Here is an 18978-nt window from a genome sequence, read left to right as displayed (position 1 = left end):
CTTTGCTACAGAAGTACCAGCGATGAAGGCAAGCAAAAACCTCAGCTGCTGTGAGCGTAATTAGCTTATCAAACACAGAGTTCATGTAAAAGCATTTGTTTCCAATATGCATCAATAGCCAAATTACAAATGATCCAATACACAGCTTAATTCTTCCCTATTGACCAGAAGAGTTGATTAACAAATCCTTTCAGCCGCAGACAATATAAAAGCTTGTATGTCATGGGGATTGATCAGCTCAAAATCACTTTGGATTACTCCAGAACGCATCTGTATGGGAACAGGCGGTTACCACCCTCGCTGGGTGGGTAAACATCACCCAAATAAAAGCTAGCAAAAAGGAACCGCACTTCACACGCGCTCCCAAAACAAAACAGCATTGTCAGAGCCTGGAGAGACAAGTGTGAGACCCTCCACACCACAAAACATTTAGAAGCAAAGGATTCCTGATCAAAAGGGACCTTTGCAACTCAAAAAACACCCTCCTCCCACCCTTCTTCCCCCCCCCCCCCCCCCAGGAAACACAACGTAACTGAATGCTTTTTATTACATCTAAAGATTTCTACATAAACAGGTAACATTCAATAGGTAAACCATTTTTTTTTCCAATGCATATAATAAATATTTTCACTTGGTACTTTTATACAAACTGACATTGGTCTACTATACATTTTTAAAAGCCATTTACTGGTTTGGCATGCCGTATGGAAACTAAGAGAAAGTCTTAAGGCAATGAATGACAGATTTAAATTCATGGAATTAATGGTAATTTTAATATTCTGCTTATATACATCTTTCCCTTTGTTAATTAAAACAATTAACAGCAGCACTTTCGGGGACCACCAGCAATTTTCCCTTGTTAGAAATCTAAGCTCTGGTTAAAAAAAAAAAAAAAAGGCAAAAAACCAGTTACACTGACAAAACAAAATCCTTTCTATTTCAAATGTGCTTAAAACCCTGAAATGTTAAATTGCAACAAAGAATTAAGTTTTCAAAACGTTCTCCTCAGTCCTTAGCTCTGCGTTGGGAAGCAGGTCCAAGAGAGTCCCATGAAAATCTATCAGTCATCCCGTCCTTGAAAGGCTTATTGAATCCTGGCCGTGGAGAGGAAGGGCCAAGCCTGGAACTGCTGTCATGTCTATCGTTACACAAGTGCTACAAAATTTTAACGCACAGCACAGGTTATAGTTTAGCACGGTTTTTCATCTTCTAAAGGATGCATTTGTAATGCCCTCAAGTGATTCAAGGCCATTTCCACCCTGCTATTCAAACAGCTCCATACTCGTATCCGTGTGTGTACGTACACACACGCAGAGAGCACGATATGGAACACGCGTGTGCGCATCCCACTCCTCTCGTGGAGGAATCTCAGGACAAGAGACCACTAGTCTAAGGATGAGAGAAACTCTGCAATCTGTAGCGAACGGAGCCGTACTGCAAGCCAGGCCACCCTGGGTTGCTTTACTGCATCCTTGATACAACGCGAACTAACGGAGGTGAAGCTTTGGAGTGACATTTGCAGGGAACTGGTCGAGAACTCAGACCGAGACTTCTACCAAGCAATGTTAACTGTGGTCAGAGGCACAGAGAATTATCAACTATAAAGAACACCCTAGCATGAAACAGGAATACTCACAAAGCATACGGGATTAATACCACAAAGGAGGACTTCAGAACATTTCTGTCCCTTCTTTGTAGAGCAATGAGGTTAAAAAATGACAACGGTGAACTGAACAGCCTTCCTTCCCTTCAGGGTGACTTGTGAGGAAATGGAAGACGTCATCAGCTGACCTCACCTTCCAAAATCTAAGACAGGCATAAAGATGCCAGATTCTGTGTTACCACACACTTGCCACATTTAATTTTATAAGTGAATTCACAAGATTTTAATACCATTGTCAAAAGTGACATAAGCTGCTCTTCAGGTCATCTTTAACAATACAGTCAATGGAAACGTTGCCACAATTGTTGGTAAAACAGCCACAAGCTCTCCCGAATTTCTCTGGGGTGTTTCAGAAGCTGGGGACACGCACGCTCCCAGTTACACTGATGGCAGTCGTACTCCAGATTTACAAACGGTATTATAGCAAAGCATATGCTCTGAAGTTACCAGGTTAGTATTCATGACTAAAATGTATGAGATATATTCCTAATGTAGGTTTAATCACTTCAAAATCAGACTGAGCTTAAAAAATAAGTATTTCCCATTTTCTATCCTTTTATTTATTTTTTTAACTGACATTTAATAAATTATAAAATTGGTGTATGGTGAAATATATATATCAGCCAGATATGTATGAAATACACATGCATGGGAAAAACTATTTAACTCACTTTTAACTCACACACACAGATCTATAAATACATATATACACACACATATACATATAAACACAAACATTTGTTTTCAAAATTCAAGTCAACTATTTAGTGGCAGAGGGATGCTGTAAAAACACTAAAAACGATTTTGATGCCACATAATGTGAACCTTTCAAATAACCATACAACTGATCATACAGCAATACCTAATGCTACTTGGATTAAAGATTTTTTTTCCTTTTTTTCCTTTTTTCTTTTTTTCCTTTTTTTTTTTCTTTTTTTCCTTTTTTAATCAATGCAAGATTTTGAGACAACTTCATAGGCAAAAGGTGGCCCTTGTCAATGCTCAAAGCAACTAGCTGCAATCAACAGTTTTGGACATTAAAAATTCAGACAAGAATCTGCTAATTTTAGTATTCCTTAACTCTCTTTCCTGATAAACCTGTTACCTGCACTTTCAACCATTTATAAAAATATTTTTCACACCAGAGGAAATATTTACTCTCTCTGACATGGACTTTGGGACACAAGAGAATCACTTCCTCCCCCTTCTCTTACTTTAAAGAATCTCCTGAAAAACTGCATTCCAGCTATTTACACGTTTCACTCTTTTATGAGAACAGATCAGCCCAAATGACCCATCAGTTCTAAAAAAAAAAAAAAAAAAAAAAAAGGATTTTCCTATGTCATGCACAACTTGCAAAAATAAAAAAAAAAACCCAAAGAAAAAGGAAACCAGGAAGTAAGTATGGCTCAAAGTTCAACATAAGCGTTCTGAAAATCAGGGAAATCAAAATAATTGCAAGGCCAAAAAAAGAAAACTGAATTTTGAAACCCACTACCCTAAGAGACTTCCATAGGTAGCAATACATTTGAGTGCACGGGCTACAGGGTGGGGTGCTTTTATTGGGTTGGTTTTTGGTTTAAGAGACTCACATTGAACATTTAATATTATTCATGAATGTGAACTCAGAAGACAGCGTGCCAAGACCATTATCAGCTGCACAGACCATGCAATAGTGTGTTGGTATTTGTATTTTCTTCCTTTTGTTGACAAGGTCACTTTTAAGCAGATATTTGATCTACTGCGGCTAAAAGTAGGTTTATTCAGACAGAACAAGATAGGCCTCAATTCAACAGGCCATTTATACACGCATGGCTAACTCTAAAGCACAAGCAGTTCCACAAATTTTAAACTGACACATGCTTAATATTTTGCTGATTAGGATCTTACGTTATTTTAAAAGGATTTCAGAGTAAGTTCTTAGAAACAAAACCCTACAGTCCGATGTGTCAATGCTTTTATTTGGGGCTAGATTCCATAAAAATTCTCTGTCTTGTCCCACACACGTACAGCCAAGCAAATCCTCAGCCCAAGATTTTATTGAGTCCGGCCCTCGAGAATAATTGGTGCACTAATGAGCTTGCAACATGCTTGATTAAAGCATGGAATTAAAAAAAATAATCATCTGAATAGAGGGTCACGTAGAAGCAGAAATGACAAAAAAACAAAAACAACCCCAAAAAACCAAACCCACTCCTGAAAGGGTATGTCCTGCAAACAGAGGGGATGCTGTGGAACAGTTTGGGTAGGGTTTATTCCGCTTTAAGCATAATAAAATCTGCACTAAATATGGGATGGGGGAATTAGATTCCAAAGGTAAATGTCTCCAAGAGGAGAAAAAAAAACCCTCTCAGGTTTGAACTTTAGAAGTTCAGCTCCTTTCCTGTTTATGTTACTGTGAAAAAAATAATGCCATTTGTGTCCAAACTGGGGGGGGGGGGGGGGGGGGGGGGGGGAAGAAGTAACTCACATGACAAATGCACAGGTGTAAAATCTTCAGCATCCATAAAAATGAACTGAAGCTCCTTGTTTTTGTTAATTTTTTTTTGTTTTGTGGTTTTTTTTTCTTATTTTTACCAGTGAGGCCATCTTAGGTTTATATACAAAAGTAAAACTGAAAATATACTTTTGTTCTCTGTACACATAAATTTTTTTCCCTAAAAAAGGAAAAAAACTTGTCTATGTTTCTAACATAAAGTAAAATCAAGCACAAAGATTTCCTCTGACAAGTTCATTTACTCCAAAAATCAGTCCAACGAAATAATGTCTGGTATGATACCAAAGATAGACGCCGTGTCCGTGCTGCTCCTACTTGCAACTGGATGACCATGATTCTCTCGCAGGCTGTTGGAGGAAACAAGACTGCTGTTACTGCCACTATTGCTACCATTTGTGGCTGGCAGAGAACTGCTTCCTCCCGCATTTAGCTGATCGAGAAACATCTGAGATGAAGTGTATGGGAAAAAACGAGAGTGTAAGAGTTCTTGATCATCTGATGCGGAAACCGCCGCAGCTGCAGCGGCAAGAAGGGATGTGTTGTAATGCTGGGGGGAAAAACAACATTTTCAAGTTACATTTCAGACACCATAGTTTTGATTCAGACCAGCACAAAAGAAGGTATTTGTAAGCTAAAGCTCTGACAGCTTCCGGATTTCACATCAGCTCATCTACTCAACCTTTCTGTAAGGCAAGTGGACCAATGCAGTGAACTTTTACCTCTGCAGCCCCTGATTTCTGAAGCCAAAAAGAAATTGGAAATGCTAGTATTAGTAAGAGCAAACACTAGAAAGGCAACAGTATTGTAAGACACCCAAGAAGAAGCTGTAAGAAACAGTGAGAAGCAGCACTCTTTTACCTCTTCAAAAAATTCCTTGGTGGAAAAATTCCCCCAAATTCAAAGAAACATTTTGCCATCCCTCTCCTCTGTTCAAAAGTCCCAGACCAACCACAGCTAGTGAAACTACGTGCTAATCACTGTTGGTGGAGGAAAGCATACTTTTGTGAAAAACACATTTCCAAACAGCACGCTTAGTCCCATTAGATGGCAGCAAGGGCTGTCCCAAGTTACACCCTGCTGGGCAGCCCCTGAAAGGCAAGAACTTTCGCTATCAAAACTCAGATTTTAAATACAATCCCTCTGTAGGGTAATTTTGCTCTCGATGTTTCTTTCCACTACGATAAAACAGGCAGGCAGGCTGCTCAGCCTTGTTCCCCAACATTTATGCACCGGTATAATTATGCCGTGTCAGTGCAGCATCAGACTTCAGCACTACTTGTTTCAGAGTAATTTTCATACCTATGTTTTTACTGAATATCAAGATAGATTTCTGAATCCAAATTCTACAGTGCGGGCTCTGGTCTTAATTATGATACGAAAGTATCCCTCTACACGCAGTGCAATTCTCCTACTTGAGATTGCAGAAGAGATACGAAGCGACAAAGGGCAGGTGAGTCACCCCAGCCCCCTTCTTTTCTTGGAGGCACAGAAGGAAAAGTGATCAAGTGGGGGACTTGCCAAGCCAGACTCCTTTTGAAAATGACCTGCTTAGTTCCCAAAACTGGAGAAGCCAGCACCAATATAGCCCGTTTCAGTAAGCACTTACAGAATGGTGGCAAACATGGCATGAACAGGCACACAGCCTCAGAAAAAAACAGAGCTGCCCCTGACCCTCCGAATTATGTGAAGGCCTGTCAAGAGTCCCAGCGGTGGGGCCCAGCGCTGTCTGATGGCCAAAGTCAGACCTCAGGTCTGAAAAACGAAGGAGGTGGCTGGTAGACCTTCAGCCATGGCCAAGGGTCAATTCCAAAGTACAACAGCAGCTGACTGAGCTTAACCCTTGGAAATTGAAATGTTTCTCTTTCATGATGCCCTATCCTACACCAGTACTTAGATAATGCTTATGTTTGGTCACAGTTTCTGTGTGTATAAAATAAAGCTGCAGCCTGCCTGCATTTACACCTACATCACACATCTGCTCCTTCCTCGACTTGATTTTCACTGACTTACCTGATTGTCTCCTGACAGGAAAGGGAAGAAATCTAAACCTGTAAAGAGCCAAAGAAAAAAAATAAATTAAGCTTCTCAAAGCAAACAAGGACCTTCTCATTTTTCCACCCTTTATTTTGAAATAAAACCAGCATAATACTGATGACACTTCAGATTCCCTTCAGTACTGGCACTTACAAAACATCAATCCTTTAAAATCCTTAAGGTATTAACCTAAATTTTCTTTTTTTTTTTTTAAATACCATCTCATCCTCTGTGGATGCAAAAATAGCATTTTGCACTACTGGATTGTCAAATGACTGCATGTTTAAATCCTTTTATGATATTTATTATTGCTTGGAGAGCTGTACTTAGAGCTACAAACAGTCAGAAGCTCACCTTGCAAGTCATAAGGCATAGGTGTCATATGGAATGGATGCCTGTAGTCTTGGATAAGTGATGTATTGATGTAGCTGGTGTCAACAGCAGGAAGGCTCGGTGTTCTTGACACAGGAGATGCTTGATGGGGCAAATTTAAAATGCTGGAAGAAACAAAGGGTTGTTACGAGCATAAAATATAGTCGTGGCTTTAATGCTGGAAGAACAGTATTTGAAGATTTCTATTGCTGTCCCATGCAGGGTATGCTTATTTTCAAATTTAACACAAAGTCAACCTCTCAATGTGCATTATGAACTTTGTGACAGGTGCACACCACCAACTCCCCTACGAAATTTCAAAGCTTCACTAGAAAGCATCAATGAGTCTTGTAGGGATTGGAAAGGGGTTGGGGGGAGGCAGGGAAGAGACATGAGCACCACGTGTTCTCCAAGTTTTCTTCTCACAATGACGTTTTATCAGAAAAGTTAATTCAGTCCAAGCCAGACTGCAGTCCAAACAGCTCAAGTCTAGCAAAATTAAAAGCAAAGGAAAGCTCAGTCTCAAACAGCAGAAACTGATGACTCTCACTATAAATGGTATTGGGATCTCTGTTATAAATACGTTACAAATATCTCTAAGCCAGGACAAGACAATCCTAAAGGTATACTGAACCCCTCAAAAAGGTACAAATCACAGCACAACAGATATGCTCTACAAGGTAATTAGCAATGGAAGACAGCCAAAAAGGTTTTGAAGAGCTTTAAGTGATCACCGAGTCATTTACATTACTGGAGTAGTGATCAGTTCGACAGGATCTCTTTGGTTTAGCCTCAGTTTTCATCCCTCCGTGTTTATGTAAACAGGGTGCTATTAACAGCTTGGCTGCTTAGGTGTAATCAGGTTATTCTGGCATTCTTTATTACTATGCTACTGGCAGTAATCACCGACAAAACCCACACACTCCCATACCACACCCATGTTTCTCATTGCTCACTCTCTCCGTATGGTGCTGCTTTCGTATTTCCCTATGGAAGAAAAACACTTCCAAATCTGCAAAAAACATGCTTCTAAGCAGCAACCTTTTGCACCATTTTATACTCATTTTCACAAATATGAGTATAAATACAATTTAAAAACTGTTCCATGTTACACACTTAACTCGAAGTTGTTATTCCAATCTTTTCAGACCTTGTGACCTGAGACCAAATCCACCTGCTGTAAGCTACTAAATCAGGATAAAACCCAAATACAGAACTTTCTAGATACAACTTCTTTGGAAATTTGTTACTAGTCTCCATCCTGAGTATATTCTCTCTGCATTGGCCTGTATATTTTATTCTCACCCCTTATTATTTAACGGTGATGCTGGAGATATGGAAGGACAGCTTCTCTTTGCAGATGGTTCCTCCTCCTCTTCATCTGATGAGCTATCAATGGTTAAATCAATCACTTCTACTTTCTTATTTTTATTTGACTGTTGGTGAGAAGACACCTGATGTTCCAAGGAAGAGCTTATGCATCCTATACAAAGTAAGTCAACATTATAAGGTGTAGCTTACAATCATCAGAACATCATAGCTTATTATATGCCTTCATAAATAAAGCTTATAACGTAGAATAAAAGACAACAAAAATCCCATAACATCGATAACAAAAGTACTATCAGCCCCAAACAGGTATTACTGTAGTGGTCTTTCTCACAAATGATCACTAAAAGCTACAAACATACAGGCAAAAATGAGCATTTTGAAAAGTTAAAGGAACATTAATATTTAACAGTTCACAGGTATGACATTCAGTCCATGCATCCCAAAACATGACTTACCATCAACTCCATTGTAAGACGCAGTTACTTCCTGCACTTCCTTCTTCGATCTCATAGGAGCCCATGATCCATCCTCTTTAAACTGAATTTCATCACAGTCTGTACAATACTTCAGGATTTCCATGAACAACCTGTCAATCAAAAACATTCAGTATCAGTCCTCAAAAAGAGCTTAACTCTTTTTTTTTCTCCAATATCTTTATTAGTCAGCGTAGGTTTGAAGTAGTGTTTAAAGAGTTGAAAGCTTTCATTGTCTCATCTGCTTCCTTGATAAAAAGGAGTCATAGAAAAATTAAAATATTATCTAAAATAAAAATCTGCACATTCACTTAAAAGAACTACAAGAGTGGAATCCTGCAGAGCTCATGACACAGAACTCTCCATTTCCCAAAATGAAGGAAGAATGTGAACTAACATTAAAAAAAAAAAACCCCTCTTGCTTATCCATATTTATCTTTGACAATATTTAACTGAGGAAGCCCGTATCTTAGAGGAGTGCATACAGCTCAGTATTTAAGGACTATTATTTCCTGAAACCTTTTTTTTCTTTTTCAGCAAAAACTTCCTAACAAAAACTGAACATGGGAATCTAAACTTGCAGCCTTTTCTAGCTGCGTCTCCTAAAGCTTTTAGGATCCTGGCACCACATCACTCCCAGTGGGAATTCCAGCTTTTGACCAAGACGATTCATGTGGTTCTGCATAGGAAAGAGTTTTGCTTTAATTAGTGAGAAAGTTCACTCTTTCCCAGATTGAAATGTTTTCTAGAATAACCTTCTCTTTGGGATGCTATAAGTCCATCACCTTATCTCCAACATCTGCACCTGGCAACACAAGAAGAAACAAGGACAATACGATGTTTTCATTATTACTACTCTCAGTCTCTACTATTATAGGCTGAAACCTAGAACAAGGAACCCCACAGTGCTTTGATCCACAGCAGAGGACCTGTAAATCCAGGGGTCCATGAGCTTCTGCAGGGCCTTAAAGGGGATCCCCAAGCAATCTTAAGTTTCACTGACAGGTCACCAAAACGAAGTACATACTCACTAAAAGAGGCCCAGTCATTTGTGAAGTGGTTTTCTGGGGTTCTGTTTGCTTCAGCATTTTTTGCTTATGGGGGTTTCGTTTGTTTTGGCAGGCTTGTTTGTTTGGGGGTTTTTGTGGGTTTTGGTTTTTTGGGTTGGCTTTTTGGCAGGGGGTTGTTTTGCTTTTGGTTTGGGGGGTGTTTTTTGTTTTGGTTTGGTTTTTTGAGTAAAACATTCTGAGAGCATTCTCAGAAGCTTCTACTTGTTCTCTTCCTTTATTGCAGTTAGGAAAAAAGGTTCCCGTCTAAGGAATTAAAATGCAAGCCCAGAAATACATACTTGGCATTTCTTCATGGAGACTAATACTAGATTTATTTTTTTTTTAATGTTCTGCAGGTAGGCAGCATCAGGGAATCAATCTCTATGTCACTTCCTACATATAGCAACTCCCCGAGTGTGAAATTGTACATGCATCTTGGGGGAGCAGCAGTATTTATTTGATGTAACACGAATGTCTGCTATCAACTATGGCAGATTTGTGCAGTTGCTCTATTGAAAGAAAAGACAACACGTGCTGTTTTCACCTAGGGATCCAGCACTATGGAATTTTAAAAACACAACTGCTTTTGGCAGGATAGCTCAAAAATTTACCCATGATCAGAAGCAATACCTTTCATTATTATTAACTTATTATTAACCACAATTCTTTCAGAATACTGAACGAAGAGACACCAGGTTAATAGTTTTTCACCAACAGCAGGGAAATTAAAGGACATGGTAACTTAAAACAGGCTATAACCAAGATTTCTATGCAGCACAAGAACAGTTAACCAGAAAGTGTAAGGTACATCCTTCACTTTGATTCAAGTTTTACTTACCCATCAATAATGAGATGTTCATAGGGAGCCTTCTTGTCACAGACAGGGCAAACCCAAGTTGGTTTCTTTTCATTCATTTGAATATACAGAGTGGCATCAAAACACTGCAGGTGGGAACAAGTCAGGGCCCTACATGGTATAGTTAGCCGCATCTTACCAAGCTTTAAAGAGAAAAAGAACCAAACAAAACAAAATTACGTCATCTTGGTATTCAATGAACAAACAGGGGGTTTGTGTGTGAAGAGAGATGGACAGGTTGAGTTTTACTCCAGAAAAAACTTACAAATCCGAGTTTTGATTAAAATATATGCCACACACATTGCTCCCTCCTTCCTCATGTGTAGGTTTGATCATTTCATAAAAGAAAATGTTACTAAATATCACCATTTTAGCTACATTTGATCAAGGAAACTGAAGACTATTCCAATATTCCAGTAACAAAATACTGAGTCCACTGACCACCTGTAACATACCAGTGTCCTGGATGAACCATGAAAAAGAATTCTTCTCCTTCATTAGTATTTTATAAACTGATGAACATGGGTCAATTGTCTCCTATTCACTCACGGTTAAAGTGTATATTCAAGCCACTGGCCACATTTCAGTCACCAGGGCACTACTAGAACTACCTGTTTAACTTCACAGTCACAGAAGCAAGAATATAGAAATGCATTTGCAGGATTACAGCTCATTTCCCGACGTGTTTCTCTAACTCCATCATTTTCACTACTTTCTCCAAAGAACTATCAGAAAATGACTACTCACAAAATAAGTCACACGTCAACTATTAAGAAACTACTTTATACTCCTTCTGCTGTGATAAACACCACAACTATGCATACAGTTGTGAGCTAACCTGAAACATCACTGCCTTTTTCTCATGTAAAATTTGAATAACTGACTATCCCCTATAACACCATCGTTATCTTTTCAACATTACAAAGGGCCTGCAAATGTTAATGCAAGATGCAACAGGAGAAAATGAGTTCTAAAGTACATCTTCAGATGGCGATCATCCTTTCCTTCGTCTTTGTAGAAGGGCTAGGACAGGGAGGTTTTGCAGACCAGCACAAAGCTTCCCCAAGTTTAACACAAAAAGCTCAGCTGAGTGCTTAAGCTGAGCAGATAACACAGTAGTGCCATGCACACTAAGTGTTTAGGCTAAATTGTGGAACAGGAATATCTTAGTCTCGATTAGATAAATCAACGCTAACCCGGACCATAAAATATTAACATATGATTACACTGAATGCAAAATTGATTAGACAGTGAAAGGCATTTCATATTCATCTGAAACAAAAAAGTTTCCTCTCCTCAAAAAAACCAAGCAGTTGTCTTCTGGCAAAGTGCTTCTGCTGCAGGTTAGGAGGGGCTTTAACTGACCACACTAAAGGTAGAAAGTAGGAATGTCTAAACAAGACTATTCCCACATTAAGAACAACAAAACTATTATTTACTAAGAACTATTTATACTGAGTACTTTGAAGCTACATATATTTGACTAAAATATACACAATGACTTCATTTGCAAACCTGCAGCCAGTTCTAGCAGTGGATAGAAGGAGGAACTGGTTTTAGTACGGCTTAAGCAAGCACCGTGGTCATGCATACTGATTCTGAGCAATACAAGATGGGTGCCACAGGATGGCACTCAATCTCAGAATATCAGAAAACTAAAAACAATATCAAGAACAAAGGCTCTACTCACAGTCCACTACTTCCTCCATGATGGGCTTGTGGGTTTTTTTTTTTCATCCCTCGTAAGCAGAAATCCCTCTGCCCATCCCCAGCAAATTCAGCTAGACTGCAGGATCTTGCTTATTTTTCTTCCCTCTGGCTCTCAGTCACTGTCACAAAACTCACCACCAGATGGGAGGGGAGCAGAGAACTCCCTGGGGAGTCTGCAGTAATGGTGGTGGTGAGCTCAGACAGCAGGAAGTCCTGTATGTGCCATGTGTTTGGCACCCCCTCCCCCAAAAATCCATGACCAAGCACATTATTTCTATCACATAATCAACCCCCAACAAAGCAAGGCCCCCTGATCCATGTCTGTTATGAATTCTTATCTCCCAGATGGTAGGTCAATGGCTCATTTGTCTTTTGGGCACAATAAGAGTCTCCTAGCTCAGCAAGGATCAAGACTAAGGGTACCGGAGATAAAACCTGGATGCTTCTATGTGATGCAAAATAAAAATAATGAAGGTCGAAGACATGTCCTGCAGGAAGAACAGAAATAAATACCTGTCTCCTGAGTCAAAAAGCAGATTTAAACCAGAAACATTTTCATAAGCTTTTGGTATAAAAAGCATGGCTCTGATTTCTAAGCAGTGGCCAGATTTAACCGAAGCCATACACGTGCAGATAGCATCAGCGTACTCAGCGTTAACGAGTTAATGTCTCCTTTCCCATTTTTGGCATTGAACCTCCTGGATCAGCTCTGCCATACTGGCCAAGCCGTGTCAGAACTGACAAAAGAAAAGGTCAGAAAAGAAGGGATGCATCCCAACTTTTGAAAAACTGCATTTCCCAACACTGTTACTGTTTTGATTCCTGCCTGTTGGCAGCCAAAGAAACACTGCATTAATTTCTTTTACAAGCATACAAAACATTGCTATCTTTTCATGCTAGAGAATGCACCCAAAATAGGAGTTAAAGATTTGTAAACAAAGCTGCAAAACCTACAGTAAAATGCTAGATTTGGAATTTTTGTTCGGTTAAATATTTGGTCCGGCTGCAGAGCCTAAGGAGTTATTTATTTTTATTTCAAAGGAAAAAAAAAAAACCACATGAATTCAAGTGTCTTCCTGAAATACAGACTCAGTCCAGCCCATTTGCTTGCTGTGTCTTGGGTAGATTCAGCCAATAGTTAAGGACAGTTTTTTTCTCTGTACTCCACGGTCTCGGAGGGAGAGCAGGCCTCTGTGCTAAAAAAAGCTCAGTAGCAATCCAAAGCAGAGGAAGCTGCCTCGCTCTGCACTTTACTTTTGAGGGCAAAATAAAGGTTATAAAGTCTAAACCTGCCACCTCCATCCAGATATGCAATTCCATTTATTTTATTGAAGTATACACACGAGAGAATCCCACCCATAACAAATGAGACAGGAGAATAGCAGCCTCACATTAACAGAGCCACAAATGCATCATTCTTTAATTTTTGGTTCTGCTGTTGGAGACCAAATCAGCATTTTCAATGTGTACTTTCAAAACACACACAGTCCACTCAGGCATTAGAAAGTAAGCACAAAATATTTACAAATAAATTCCCCCTGAACCAAATGCTTACAAATCAGCAAATAAAAATATGAAGGCTGTAACAAAATTACATTCAGACCCGAGGACAGTCTGAATCATACTAATAACCATTCTATTCATAGGGCAGGTTGAAAGGTGCAGTCTCTGTCCCAATGAGCTTTCGCAATGATGGATTATTCCAACAGCTACACTGAAATCAGACAGCACTGAATAAGGAACGTACTGGGGAAAAAAGTCAAGCGTGTATGTTTTATAGACATTATTTCCGTTGTATGTCTATCAGAAAAGTAATAAATTTTAAAGATGAAATACTGACAAAGGTAGGACATCTGAAGAGTTTCATCCCAATGTCTGACTGCCGTTTTGTTTTTACCCTTGACAGAACTCTGAGAAAGCAAAATAGAATTTGACATCTTTAGGTATTAGAAAACTTGCAGTCCTAAAAGCAATATTGGAGAGGATATTCCTGCTCTAACTCATCTGAATTGTACTCATCAAGAAAAAAAGAGCATCTAAAAGCATTGCAGAAGAACTTTTATCAGTAATGGAGGCAATCAGGACAAACAGAAGTGTGTCAGAAAACTCCCATGGAATGAGCTATAAAGCAACACAACTGCCTGAAGAGGCAGTTTTGACAAATCAAGTATGACTGAAGTAGAAATTTGTAATTCCAGAAGATACATGAAGATTAATTTAAGATAATGAATTAATATATACTAAACCCTTACAGCCATTTAATTCCTACTAACTGATTACTATTTTTGTCTGGACTGGAAACTAATTTTAAGTGGTAAGAATATTGTGCCTAAAGAATGACAAAAAAACCCAACAGAACTATGGTTGTGCTTTCTAGAACAACAAAGTACTAACAGCACAACAAACATTCAACTATAACAACTCAGCAAAATAAGCTGCCAGGTGTGGACCCAAAATACTTCGGCATTCCAAATCTGCAGCAGTTTCGATGTGACGCATAAGTTCATAGGTTTCTAAGAGTATAGGTTAGGAGGTTCTAAGTTTACAGATCAGGAGGTGACTTTGTAAATGCAATCCCTATATCTTTGTTACAGATTAATTATCTTCCTTATAAATGTGTTATTATTTAGTTAGCATCAATGCTGATACAGAGAAAGTCTTAAGATTGAAGATCATGAAAATACCACATTTAAAAGATTTACAATAATCTAATACATATATAAAAAGTAACCACAACGTCAATTGTGCTTTTTACAATGCAAAGCTTATATATCTAAACATTTATCTTTACATTGGTAGAGTTTAAAAAGATATTTAATAACTTGAGAAATAAGCTCCAATTTGCCAAGAATAAAGTCAGTTTTCTTCTTTAGATTTCAAAACTGAAAAATTTATGTCAAGCTTGAGCAGATTGAGCCAAGCCAGGAAACAGATGTATCCTCACTCCTGAAAAGAGGTTAAAAAGTTATACTGCAATAAAGATACTGCATCAATCAATACAGAGAACAAGTATTCCGAAGGTGCATGGTACTTGAAATGAGAGCACTGAGTCCCAAAGATTAAAAAGTGCACATAATATTAACATTGTGCAGTTCAGCCAATGACAACATAAACCGAGGTGTAAACCACTGCTTATCCCTGCACCTAACTGGTTAAAAATCAACAGGTCAAGGCACGGTACGTCTCTGCCACTTCCACATTCGCTGGAATTGTGTTCTCCCACTGCAAATTTGGAACACGTTTTGTTTGAACAACCTCTAGAACACTGCTTCATCTTTAATCTAAGATTATTAAGTACTCAAAGTGCACACATGCATATAACCAATTCTGGTTAAAAAATGTTCAATTCTTTGCTGCAGACACTGGCTGAAGAGCTACTTTTAATAGAAGGATTCACCTACCTTACCACTTAGAGTGGTTTTATCACAATCAAGGATCCAAACTGCACAATCAGATGATCTTGTGACAGATTTAAATGTATGCTTGCATATGATTTTGAATAGCGTTTTCAAGTTAACGGAATACTCACTTTCTCAGGGGTATATCACGTACTTCAGCACTGGATCCTATCCCCACACAGTTAACACACAGGTAAACACAAGCTAACCTCTACCAAATACATGTCCCAGAACAGCCACATTTTGATCAGAATCAGTTTTGAGGGAATTACAAAAGAAAAACTTACTGGACAAAGAAGAGAAACTCTTAAACTTGTTGTTGCTATTTCACTGTCTGGATCGGCAGTCAGTTTCTCTTTAACTGTTATTTGAAAGAAGAAAAGGTTTATTTTACAATTGATTTAAAACACAAATTGGATGATAGAGAAATAAAACAAGTTTGAAACTGTGTGCTAAACTTTCAGTTTGCCATAACTACTGGAAGCAAGCAGCAGTGACTTGTTTCAGACTCACAATAAACATGTAACATAGCAGTCTTTACTCTCTAGAAAGATCATAAACATCAAGATTTAAGAAAGCAAAAAGTAGGAAATGCTCATCTTAAACCAAGATCCCTAGAAAATATATTTATACAGAGATGTCTCTTTTCATATGCACGCAACTTTGTACTTGAAAGTTATTTAAAAATCTACCGACAAGATGAGCCACATTACAAAATGTGTTAGTTAACTCTTACATGGGCAAGCACCACTGTAAACCTCTAAAATACTCATTAAGCAATCCTGTGATTTAAAATTGAAAAGCAAATTAAAAAATAGGAAATCAGAAGTACCCTGACAAAATCTGGGTTTTAAACAACTGCAGTGAAATATTAGCACTACAGAAGTTTTTCATCTCTACCCATTCTCTACTTTTACTTATAAAGACTGTTTTATAAGCAGTCACTGGTTAAGCGAACAAGTCAGTTCCACGTTCTTCCTGCTCTCTGAACCGTACCTACACCCTCATTCTCACCTTGTATACAAAGAGCAGTAGCCACCTGGAAACTCTAGATTTTTGCGCATTTAAATCATCATACTGCATTAGCACAAGCTAATGCCCAGCACTATATACCGCTGGCTTTGTAGCGCTTACTGGTGGACTAATTTCTTCCCTTTTGGAGAAGGTCCTGTGCTGTGTACAACACTCCTTATCTGAGTATTAAAGAGTATGACCAACAGCTGTCAGGTGTTGGCATTTTCATCCTCTCCCCGAAAAAGAAACATGCAGTGGTTTTTGCTTGCATTGTTATTATACAAACTTATACCAACATGTACTTGTCAGAGAAAACAACAAAGCAGCAAATCTCACAGTTAAATTTGGAAGGGGGTTGGGAGCAGTACTGTGCTAGACACTCTCTCTCCAGGAGCTCACTCCACAGTACCGTGCCAAAGGAACAAAAACTGTGTTGATGGAGACTTTCCTCCAGCATGTCAGCATCAAGGTTCAGTATTAGGCATTTAATTCAGCTTGCTTGAGGTACTGAATTACCAGTTAACTATATAAATACAGTTGTTCTGTTCTGAAGAAACAAAGCCAGTATGGCTGAACCGAAAGAGATTCTCTTGCATTTTTCCCTTCACAGTGTCAACAGGGTTCCTGGACTGGCTCCTAGTACAAACAAAGGCCTCTGAGTCTTTGAATTGGAACTGAATACAAAGAACACCACTATCAGATTCTCAAAACCCAGAGAATTGTAGGAAGTCCAAACCTCAGTTAGTACAGTCCTATTTCAAATCTCCTTTTACAAAAGCTATTTTTCCTTTTTAAACAAGTAGTACATCAGACATACTTAGTGCTCTAGAATGATCAGGGTTCCGTATTCCTTTTGCTCGCAACCTCTGCAGTAACACCGTAGAGGACAGCTGCTTTACAAGATAGACTGCCATGGAATAGTTCTAGAAAACACAACCAAAGATCAAAGTAAAAACTATTTTAATCAAGAGAGAGCTTGTATTTTATACAATGCTTATGCAATTTGTTATGTGATTACAGGGCACTGTGTTTCTAAAGCAGTTAGAAGACTTTAAATGGCAAAGTTTTCGGACTAGAGAAAACCCACCGTGCTTCAGAAAGTTCACAGGGCTGGAGTTTGAGGTGCAACAAAAGTGACTTCACTCTTCACCAAGATTAGATTTAGCTGCAAATCAAGCTATTAAAACAGCATTTAGGACACTTCCAGAAATTTTACATCTAACTCAGGGCATGCAGTCTACAGCCCGTTTAAGAAGGGTAATTGTACATCAATGTTAGGTACTGCAGCTGTGTCAATATGTTTAAGGCAAGCTGTCAGGTCAAATATGCTCAAAACTTTTCTTTTTTTTTTTTTTAAATAAAAGCTTATTTCATTTTCAACACAGAAAAATCAGCAGTGATGCCTCTTCAAAAGCAATACATAAAAAGATGCATCATCTGCAGTACTTCCTACTCAGTCTGGAAGCACTGTTCAGCTTTCTTTTTCTTATCTTCTTGCACTTGCTGTGTGTGAAATACTAATGTTACTCTGCTGCCAAAGCTTAACAGCAGTAAGGCAGCTAAGCAGTTCAAGACTTCAGTGGGGCCAAGATGTACTCAGGTGAATCTAGCCGGAGTGGGCAAGAAGTCACCACTCCCAGCTGTCGGTCCTTCCCCTCTGGAAGAGGTTAGCTCACTTCCCCCCATCGGTCTCAACAGAATAGACCATGCAAATGTTCCATATTGGTGTCAGCAAAAAGCCAGGGAGGCTCACTTCTGCCACTACCAGAGATAATTTGGCATACGATCAAGTCAGATGCAGACCAAACATCAACTCTGCCAGGTCCCCTGGGAGCGGGGTAAGCCCTCCCCAGAGGGACCAAGCAGGAGTGGCAGGAGAAGGCTCCTCCTGGCATCACCAACTCGTTTCCAACCACAGTTTGACATTTTTGAAGCTATTTTTCTTGTAAGGTACTAACAACAGCAAGTAATAATTGTCTTTCTATTGTGTATTCATCAGCAATATCCCTCTCCCCCTCCCACCCCAAAATGGGAAGGACAACGTTTGTGTTCTCACATTAGGATACATCAATTACTTTTTGATATAAACAGGGTTCGCTAAACCTGTAGCTGCACTCATATAATTTAAACTGAAAATTAAAAGGCTTCCCCTGTATGCTTCCACTAACAAAACAAAAAAATCCATACAATTGTGACATCTACCAGCCTTTAATTTAGGATGCCACCAGAATCTGAAGATGGCATTTCAGTAATATATCTTACCATAAAATTACACAAATTGAAATAGCATCAGAAACACCACATTTTAAATATTTTATTCTTACAATGAATGCTTCTCACATCGTTAAAAACCACTACTGCTTTAACTTGTTTGTTTAATGCCTCAATTAGTATAGAAGTTAGAAAAATGGTAATTAACATTGTGAAATTATTTACCGACAGCTTGAATCTACAAAGCTAGGAACTTGCCCAAGGCATTTTGTACAGAAGGCTCTTGAAACAGATTGTGTAAAAATCACAATTATGACTTCAGAAAAGGTAGAGTACACCAGTTGAGACATGCAACTGACTCTTAAGGGA

The 18978-nt window shown here is 38.8% G+C and overlaps 1 protein-coding gene across 2 annotated transcripts in view; it reads right to left on the bottom strand.

Moving 5' to 3' along the window:
- Positions 1-529: 529 nt before the first annotated feature.
- The window catches only part of PIAS1 (protein inhibitor of activated STAT 1), a 64243-nt gene continuing 45794 nt past the window's right edge, over positions 530-18978 (bottom strand). The window contains exons 7-14 of one of the 2 annotated variants that reach the window (XM_054836485.1): positions 17216-17321; positions 15672-15745; positions 10259-10419; positions 8354-8484; positions 7872-8049; positions 6549-6691; positions 6171-6208; positions 530-4707 (exon numbers count right to left, since the gene is read on the bottom strand). In XM_054836485.1, coding sequence (XP_054692460.1) covers positions 4411-4707; positions 6171-6208; positions 6549-6691; positions 7872-8049; positions 8354-8484; positions 10259-10419; positions 15672-15745; positions 17216-17321 — 1128 coding nt within the window. In that variant the 3' untranslated portion in view covers positions 530-4410. The remainder of the gene's footprint in view (positions 4708-6170; positions 6209-6548; positions 6692-7871; positions 8050-8353; positions 8485-10258; positions 10420-15671; positions 15746-17215; positions 17322-18978) is intronic. The other variant, XM_054836486.1, reaches the window with a different exon arrangement.

The sequence above is a fragment of the Grus americana genome, chromosome 10 (assembly GCF_028858705.1).
Source record: "Grus americana isolate bGruAme1 chromosome 10, bGruAme1.mat, whole genome shotgun sequence".
Lineage (NCBI taxonomy): Eukaryota > Metazoa > Chordata > Aves > Gruiformes > Gruidae > Grus > Grus americana.
This window is presented reverse-complemented; position numbering and strand designations above follow the sequence as displayed.